This window comes from Condylostylus longicornis, unplaced genomic scaffold (assembly GCF_029603195.1).
Source record: "Condylostylus longicornis isolate FDR11 unplaced genomic scaffold, ASM2960319v2 ptg000022l, whole genome shotgun sequence".
NCBI classification, from domain to species: Eukaryota; Metazoa; Arthropoda; class Insecta; order Diptera; family Dolichopodidae; genus Condylostylus; species Condylostylus longicornis.
In genome coordinates, this window is record NW_026577991.1 from 2110928 (window position 1) to 2121190 (window position 10263).

The 10263-nt window shown below is 22.9% G+C and overlaps 1 protein-coding gene across 1 annotated transcript; it reads right to left on the reverse strand.

Annotated features, from left to right (window-relative positions):
• Positions 1-3517: 3517 nt before the first annotated feature.
• Positions 3518-9474, reverse strand: LOC129606750 (POU domain protein CF1A). Its single transcript, XM_055517265.1, has 2 exons — positions 9056-9474; positions 3518-7167 (listed from the first exon to the last, which is right to left on the reverse strand). The coding sequence occupies exon 2, from the start codon at positions 6304-6306 to the stop codon at positions 5047-5049; it is 1260 nt and encodes a 419-aa protein (XP_055373240.1). The 5' UTR covers positions 6307-7167; positions 9056-9474; the 3' UTR covers positions 3518-5046.
• Between the last annotated feature and the right edge of the window lie 789 nt (positions 9475-10263).

The following is a 10263-nucleotide window of genomic DNA, read 5'->3' on the forward strand; positions in this document are numbered from 1 at the left end:
TGTTTTTTTGTTTTAACTACAGTTGTTTTTTACTTATTTATAATATTTATACGAATTTTTTTTATATATTTTTTACTTATATATATATATATTATTAAAGATTTATTTAATTATATATAATTTTTTTTTTGTTTTTAAAATTGTAATTTGCTTTTTTTTGTGTCTGTATGATTTTTCAGTTTTTGTATACATTTAAATGTACATTATATTTATTTATTAATATATGTATGTTTTTATGTACATATAACAATAAAGTTATAAATTTCGATTTTTTGTGTTTGTTTTATTGTTATTATAACTTTTAAATTATTTTATTACATATTTTTATTGAAGAAAATCTATTCATATACATATACATACATTTGTACAATATATATACAAATGGAAAATAAATGGTAAATTCACTCTTATATGGTATATATGTATATATATGTAAATATATATAGATTTCCTATTACATTCTTTTAATTTCATCTAAATGTAAGTTAATTAATTTCTTTTTTCTCTTGTATACAAAAAATGTCTTAAAAGTAAAAATTTTATTTATACTTATAATATTCATTTTTTTTTAATGTTTTTTTTTCTTATTTTGTTGACGTTTAATGAAGTATAATAGTTTAGAACAAAAAAAAAAAAGATTTATTTTAAATATGCATGAAAATTTAATTTATTTTTAATTTAAAAACAAGAAAATTAAATAAAAAAGAAATTAAAGTAAAAATTTTTTGAAAACAGAGATAAAAAACAAAAGTACTTAATTACATTGGTATTTTAACCTGTTAGAACCTTAAATTAGAATGAAATTTTTCAATTTTTGACGACATCTCTATAAGAATCAGGGCAATCTAAAGAGTTTAATGTAGAACTGCAGTGTATATAAGAAAATGACCGAAAGAATTGAAAAACTCTAAAAATTTTCATATTGAAATTAAAATATATAAAGGTCTTCAAACACTACAATCCCATAAGAAAGAATTGAATTTTGAAAAATTCTCTTTAAAAAATACTCATTTTGTGTTGTGTAAGGTCGAATTTGAGAGGACCTTTTACTAAAGTTAACATATGTTCTTTGTTTCTTAAAATAAAAATGTTCTATAGCATTAATTTTAAATAATAAAAGAAGAAGAACCTTCGAATTAAATCCTATTGCCGGAAAATTAAATTTTTATTAAGAGAAAATTTAAAAGACCCAATTTTTTATTATTGATGCTCCAATATAAAATTAATTTTCTTATTTATTCGTATAGCGTGAACTTAAAAATATATTACAATTTTGCTATTGATTATAATGCGCTTGAAATTAAAAAAAAAATTATAACATTATCAAATTTTGACACAAGACCGCCTAGTAGGAGAATTTAGTTTGATTGCGAATAAATGCTCATAGATGTCGCTCTAAGCAATTTCTTGTTGTTAGAAGTACCTAAATTTATTAAATTTTATAAAAAATTAAGATGACATTAATACATTTCTAATATTCAAGTCTTGAAAAGTGAAAACGAATTAAGTCACAATTTTTTTTTTCCCTATTCACTCCTAGAAGGAGTATAGGGTTAGTGCATGAATATCATGCACTAGTTTCATAGCGTCATACAGTTAACTATAGGTAGGTGACTAGCCTGCCGTAGTTTTATTTATATTACAATTATTTGAGGTTATTAATATTTACTGTTTATTTTTCTTAGTTTTTTTTTAATATCGAATATTTGAAAATTACTTGTATAATATTTATTAGTATTGTATATTAAGTTATAATAATATTGAATATAATTTTTAAAGTGACCTGACCGGGGTTTGAACCCGAGACCCTTCGGATAAAGGACCGGTGCCATAACCACTGCAAAGTCACAATAATATTTTCGAAATTTTTAAAAGAAACTATTTCTTTTTTTAAATTATGATATTTTAGTAAATTATTTATTGTATAATTTCATTATAATTACGTATTATAAAATAATTTATGAAAATACTACTTAAAAACAGATACTACCATTATTAATCTTAAGTAATTATAAAATCAAAAAAAGTTTTAGTAATTTGAGCTGATTTTTAAATAAATCGAAATATTTTTAGTCATGTTAATTTCAATTATTGGAATTTTCAATGGATTTTTCAATGGATCCATGGATATTGTAATAAAATCTAACTGTTATTAAACTGATTAAACTAATTTGTGGTTTGGTTTGATTTAATTGCGGTTAGATCTGTTTATTTTTTTTCAAATTATTACACTAACTATTCACACTAGTAACTATTCAAAGTATTTTTATTTAATATTTTTAGTATTATGTACTCTTGTTTTTCAAACCACTTCAAGTCCGTATGATCAAAAAAAAAAAAATTTAAGAAAAAAAAAAATGAGAATTTTAATTAATATAGAAAAATAAAATAAAATTTTAAATTTTATTTACCTTTTTATTTAAATTCTTGTTATTTTCGTTACACATTGTAGATTGCATTGTAGCAAAATTTTGTTTGTTTGTTCCATTTTGTTTCATGTTTTTTCTTATTGTTGTTCATTATGTATTTTGTATGAAATTCATTTAAATTTAAAAAATTTTCATTTAATTAAAAATTTGTATTTTTATTTTATAATTTATTTTAGAAAGCATTGAGTTTTATATTTTCTCTTTTACTCTTGTTTTTTTTTTTTGGTTAAAAATTAAACATCACTTTGTTTTAATTTTAATAAATTTTGTAATTAGTTTTATGTTTAATTCTTAAATCTCAATCAATTTGATTTTAAATTTATTAAGATGCAATTTTCAATTGAAATTTCGTGTATTGAGCGAATTTACAATCAAATTTTTCTGAATATTAATGAGATTTTTGTTTTTGTTTTGTTCTTAATTTCATACAAATTCAATTTAATGAAAATATTCAAAATTCGAAAATAATTTTTTATTTTTCTTTCAAAATTTAGCTATTATAGCTACTTGGTTTTTTGCTCATTTTATTGTCCTTTTGATAGTATTTTTAGTACAATTTATTTTGTAACTGTGATGGTCATTAGTTTTAAAATATTCTTGTTAGTTAAGATGTTTAAGAAATTCGAGTTTTAAAGCTCAATTATTTTTTTATTTTGAATTTAGATATTCTTTTATAAAATAATAATCTAATTTTAATAATATATTTATTATATAATATATTATATTTGAAGGAAAATAATAACTAAATTATAATTTTTGATAATTCAAATTAAAAATAATAAAAAAAAAAGAACATTTAATTGTTTAAAGTTAAATTTAATGAAATATTTTAAAAATTAAGATAATAAACAATAATAATAATAAAAAAAAAAAAATAAAAAAATTTCAACTATATTACAATTATTATTATAATTTTTTTTTTTATATTTCAATTAATTAATTTTTACCTAATTTTTATTTTGTTTTCATAATTCTATTTATATTTTTATTTAATTATTTTATAAAATTTACAAAATTTTATTTGATTGAGTTTTCTTCTATTAAAAATATACAAAAAAAAAAAAATATTTGAAATTTTTACATTACAAGTACTTGTTCGCGATTGGAATGTAACTGGTATATAAGACGCGATATTATTAATTTTCAGCTATTAAATGTAAAATTGTGTAAATGATTAAAAATATTATAATTTTTGCCGTTTAAATTCATTTTGTTTTATAGTTACATAAAATTTGTATTTAGTATATCTAAATCGTATACTTTAAATATCGTATATTTAAGTGCAATTAAATGAAAAATATGTAGACCCAAATTAACATATAACATTTATAAATAAAGGCTATATTAATTAATAATTCGGTTTCAATAGATAATTTCGATGTTTATTTTAAAGTTTTAAGTGGAAATAAAGCGAAAGGAGACGATTCTGATTTTCTATAATAAATTAAAATAAATAAATCAGAAATTTGGGAGAATTTATAAACCTGGAGCATTAAGTCTTGTTCAATAATTTAATAATAAAACTCTGAAAACCCTCCAAAATATAGCAATTCTCAATGCTTGATAATTTTTCTACTCATAAACTTTACATTTATAGCAATGGTTTATGAAAACTTTGTAACCAAACTTAAACAAGGAAATTATTTTGAATTTGTAGCTAAAATTCAAATTTAATAAAATATTCTCTAGCTTTATAACTACACATAAAATCTCATAGGTATGTATAAATTTTCTATTTTTAAAAAATATTTGCACAAATTTACAAAATATATCGACGGCAATGCGTGTATTTTTCGCAAACTGAAAATATTTTGACTTGTTGTTTGTTTTTCGTTTTTTTTTTTTTTTTTTTGTACTTTTAATATTAAAAAACCCAATTATTTTGATTTTTACACAGATTTTGTTATTCATTACGATTACTATAATCGCCTCCGAATGTGTTAAAATGACGGACACCAGGTGGTGCTCCGGTGGCGGCTGCTGCGCCAAATTGCAGGGTCCACTCATGAAACAATCTTCTGGCATGAAGTTGTTGCTGTTGCTGTTGCTGCTGATGATGATGTTGTTGATGATTTAAATGATGATGATGGACAACGTGTGGGTTCAAATTTAATGACAACGGTGATGCTGGTGATAACGGTGATAACGGTGAATGCTGATGATGTTGTTGCAACTGTTGTTGTTGCTGTTGCAATTGCTGATGATGATTTAAATTTAATTGATGCTCACTGGTATGGAATAGATGCGGATGATGATGTGATGTTAAATGCGGATGTTGTTGATATCGCATTGGATCTAAATACATTGCCGCAGCTAATGATGCATTCGTTTTAGTTACTTGAGATAAATGGTCGTTATCATTATTATTATTATGGGTTGAATTATTATTATTATTATGATTTCCTAAGGGACTATTCGGTGATAAAACATTTGTTGTCATTGTTGATGAACCTGAAGATGATGGTGTCGTTGATTGTTGTTGATTTAATTGCTGCTGCTGCTGTTGTTGTTGCTGCTGCTGTTGATGTTGATGTTGACTATATGAAGACACCGTTGACTGTATCGTTGTCGCATTCGATGCATTAACAGCGGAGTTGGACTCCTGGATTTCTGATTGCTAGTGGGCCGTCAGCTGGTGACCCCCAGCACTTTGCATATTTGTTGGACTTAACATTGGTGGACTATGACTATGACTATGTGTACCCATTGGACTACCATGCATATCATGATGATGATAACCGTGATGACCTAAATGTGTTGGTGGCATGCCATCCATCATGTCGCCGCCCATTGTATTTGGTGGTGTCATACGTTTTTCTTTTTGCCTTCTATTACAAAACCACACTCTTACTACTTCTTTTTCTAATTGTAATGAATCAGCTAACGATGAAATCTCTTGTGCCGATGGCTTTGGTTGTTTATGAAAATGTTGTTCAAGTGCACCTTTAACTGAAACTTCTATACTAGTACGTTTCTTTCGTTTTCTTCCTTGTGCGGCAATTTTATCAATCGATGTAGGTGAACCGGTCGTTGAGTCAGCCTCTTCTAGCCATTTTTGTAAAAGTGGTTTTAATTTGCACATATTTTTAAAACTTAATTGTAAAGCCTCAAATCGGCATATCGTTGTCTGTGAGAAAACGTTACCGTATAATGTACCTAAAGCTAAACCAACATCCGCTTGTGTAAAACCTAATTTTATTCGACGTTGTTTAAATTGTTTTGCAAATGCTTCTAAATCATCTGAAGTTGGTGTGTCTTCTTCACCGGCACTAACATCACGATCCCCTTGTAAATGATGTGGATGAATATGTAACTGAGGTGATTCTGCACCACGTAACGCATGATGTAATGGTGCAACACCTTGGTGATGTGGATGATGTGCTGCTGGATGTAACATACCGTTCATTGCATGATGATATTGTAACGGTGAACCACCCGTCGGGCCATAATGTGTCGCATGTACTGGTGCATGCCATGCATGTGGTGATGCCATACCTTGTTGTGCCCTACTTTGTTGTGATAAATGTGCTGACATTTCTTGTTTAACATCTGCCGGATGGTGATGGGTATGATGTGTTTGTAATGACCATGGATCAGTTGCAGCTGGATGTAATGCCGTCCATGGATTTGATCCTGCTGATCCAACACTCGTTAAACCGCTTGTAACACTACTTAATGTTGTTGCACCAGCACCAGTATTTGGTGATGGTGATGATGGCAACTGATGATGATGTGAATGTGTATGATGATGATGATGTTGCATATATTTCATTTCACCAGCATCTGTTGCACTGCGGGGTGAAGATGTATGATATCCGCCACCGCCTAAGGCCATATCTAATTCGCCCGATGTAGGCGTCATATATGTGGCGGCCATCCCCACCGCTCTAGGGCTATTCAGCCCGTCCACGCTGGCGGGGTAGGGCTCCAAATTGGGGCTCAGTTTACCGAGTTTGAGAACCAGATTGAAATCTTATATTACAATTTTTTTTAATAATATTTATTTGATTTTGCTTTTATAAAATTATTCTAATGTTTATAATATTAATTTTATTATGTCACACATACATTAAATTTTTTTATTTAAACTTTCTTTTTGAAATGTCGAAATTTTTAAAGTTTTTAAAGTTTTTGTTATTAATTTTGTGTGCAAATATTTTACCAAATTCAGTTTCTGTTTTTTGCCGCACTTTATTGCGGTTTACGAAAAAGATATTTTTTTTTATTATTATTAAAAATTTTGTTACTAAAAATTTTTAAAGCAAAAACCTTTGCTATTTAGTTTATTTTTTTTAGATTTATTTGAGCAAATAACGTTTATATCACAAAAAGATTATTTTTTTTCTAATGTTCTAGTGTTTTTGATTAAGTCAACGAATTTTTCTTTGACTAGTTTTGAGATTTAAAGTTATTTTAATATTTCAATCGACAAATAGCAAGAAAAAAATTTTTTTTTTTTTGGAACTGACCTTTAAATTAATATTTTAATCAAGAATTCAACATAAATGTAGTAAGTATTACCATTAGAAATTATTTTATTACTATTAAAAATTAAATATCGTATACCTTTTGTTTGTATTTATGTAATATTAATTTCAAACACTATTTTTATTAATTACGTTTCTTTTAAAGTTTGTATACACTGTTTACTGCATTTATTCATTGCAAATATTTTGTACATTAAACAACTGACTCTTGTTTATAACTTCTGGTTATTTTTTATTAATTAATTATTAATCTATTTAAAATAAAATTTTGAACACAATTTATTAAAAAATCAAAAATTTATTTCAAAATTTTCATTTATTTTCTGAATTAAGTTTTTGATTTTTCTTCCTTTTTTATTACTATATTTTTGTTATAATGTAAATTATACAAGTATATAAGATATATATGAATATATATATATGGAAAATTTTATTTTGAAGTTTTATATATACCATATATAGTATTTAATATTATAAAATATGGAAAAAGCTTTTCCATTCCAAGTTCAAAATCAAATTCAGAATCAAAAAAGATACAAATAACAAAAAAGAATTTTATAAATGAAAAAAAAAATGTCTAAAAAATTGCGCAAATTTTTCTTTTTCTTTTTGTATTATTATTTCACTTGTTATACTTGTTTAATTTTAGTTTTATATTTCTCTGATTTTCCAAAATTATTCATTTATTGTAAATAGCAAAAAAAAGCATAACAAATTTAAAATATAAGAATAATAAAAAGTCATTTGAAGTTCAGTAACTTTTTGAAGTCGTCTTCAATTTATAAAATAATTTTGTTTACTATAAGATTCTTAAATATTCCAAACCCCCAAAAAAATTTTAAAAAATAAAAATTATTAAAATGTAAATATGTATCTAGATACCTAATGTAAATAAAAATAAAATATAGAACAAAAATTTAAAATAAAAATAATGAATTTAATAATGAATTATAATTTAAAAATGCTAGGAATCTAATTTGTTACGGAACATTCTAAGATATAAGGTTAGAGTATAAATAAATTCTAAATCAATTGATTTCATATATTATTCAAGTGAAAGAATATAATCTGTAACTGAAATGTATTTTAAAAGAATAAGCAATTGGACAACACATTAATTAAGAAAAAAATTAATAAATTTAATTTTGGATTCGGAAACCGATGTCTAATTATAATCAAATATTTATTTGCAATTTGATTCATCAATATTATTTTGTTTTTCTTATATTGAATATTTTAAAATTTTCAAATTCACTTTTAATTCATTTATACTAATTTTTATTAGTATTTCATTTTTTTGTTGTTTATTTATCATAAACTTCTTTTTCTACTTTTCTACAATTCAATCAAATTCACTTTCTTTCTTTCTTTTTTTTTTTTTGATTTTATAATATCTTCATTTAATTTATTATTTATTTACTTTTATACTTTTAAATTTTCTTTTATCAAAATCTTATATATATATTTAATATTATTTTTCTTTTATAAATCAATAATTGTATGATTTAAATATCAAAAATCTTATTTGAATCGAGAAGAAGAAGAACTTTAAAATGACAAAAAAAAAAAAAAAATTTAAAAAACAAAAAACACACAAATAATTATTTAAGTAACATTTATTTGCATACTATTTGTACGGTTTTATCATTTTTTTTATATTTTTCTCATGTATATATATATATATACCATTATTTCTTTATTTCATGTATATATATATTATAATAATATATTTTTTTATATTATTTACTTTACATATTTATGTAGGTATGTATTATGTTATTTTATTCTTTCGTATATATTCTTCTCTTTTTTTTTTATTCATTATTATCATATATTATTATATTTTTGTTTTATTATTATTTTAATTTTTCTTTCTCTTTATACTTTGTATATATTTATAATAATAATTATTATTATCAAAATTCATTCAAAACAAAACACAAAATAATTATTAATTTATTTTAATTTAATATTAATTATATACGTACATAAATATGTATATATACATTATGATTTTTTTTTATTTCTCAAATTATAATTTTTTAATTGTATATATTATTAACAATTGTATACTCTCTATTTATTTATTTACTTCTTTTTTTTCTAATATATTAATTTTTGAATAATTTGTAAATTTACTTTTTATAATGCATTTTTCCCCCGAAATTAATTTATTTTCGTTTTAAATTATTTTTTTTTTATACATACACCGTATACGCATATATATAATTAATTATTTTAATTTATGGAAAATAAAAAATAATTCATAAATATTTTTTTTTTTTTTTTTGTATATTGTGATTAATATATGTAAATATATATTATATATTTTTTTTGTATTTTATTTCAAAAAAAAAAAGTAAAAACCGAGAGGTGACAGAAATATTTTATTTTCACGTGTAAACTCATCAAGCTATCGAAGTCAACTAACAATATTCCAACTATTATTCAGTCAAGAGATTCAATAATATTATTTTTGTTCGAAAAATTTTTCTTTGTTTCTTATTTTATTTTTATGTTTTTCTGCCTTTTAGTATGTTATTTTGTATTTTTCTTTTTTCGTTTTTTATTTTTATTATTTATTTTTGTTTTATTATTTTTGTTATTATTTTTTTTCACTTTGCTCATATATATTGCCATTTGAGTTTTTAACACACTCTATTTGCCTTTTGTCTTTTTAATATATTTAATATGATATTTATGTATGTGTTTATTAATATATGAAATTTTTTATATACAAAATTTACTAGCTAAATACATACATATGCATAGAAGAGAGTATAATATAAAATATGCAACTAACAATAGAACAATATTATATTATGTAGTATTTACATTTAATGGAATAAATATTGTATTTTATAGAAATTTTCATGGAAATGAAGAAATAATAGTATAAAATGAATTCATGATGAATAGAGAAAAAACAAAAATAAATTTTATATGAATAAATATACAAATGCATACATATATATGTGTCAAAACAAACACAAATGAAAAATACATAATGAATCCCAACAACAAAATACCAAAATACAAATGCATTTTAAACGAAATCATAAGAAAAAGAACCCAACAGTAAAAACGAATAGTGGTTAAGAAGAGTAGTGAATAAGAAGTTTCCAAAAAAAAAAGAATTATACACATTATAACACATTATAATATGTACTATAAAAAAGAGAGAGTGTATAATATTTGTATTTTTATACAAACTTGAGCATGTATAGTTGAAATCAGTAAGGAAATAATGAATACAATATAATTAATATATAACGTATAACATTATTCCAATCAAATTTTCCAATAGAATAGAAATTTGTTTAACAACAAGATTCTAATGGAGAATT

Excerpts from the sequence above, each read along its gene's own strand:
- LOC129606750 (XM_055517265.1), bottom strand. The coding sequence starts at position 6,306 with ATGGCCGCCACATATATGACGCCTACATCGGGCGAATTAGATATGGCC.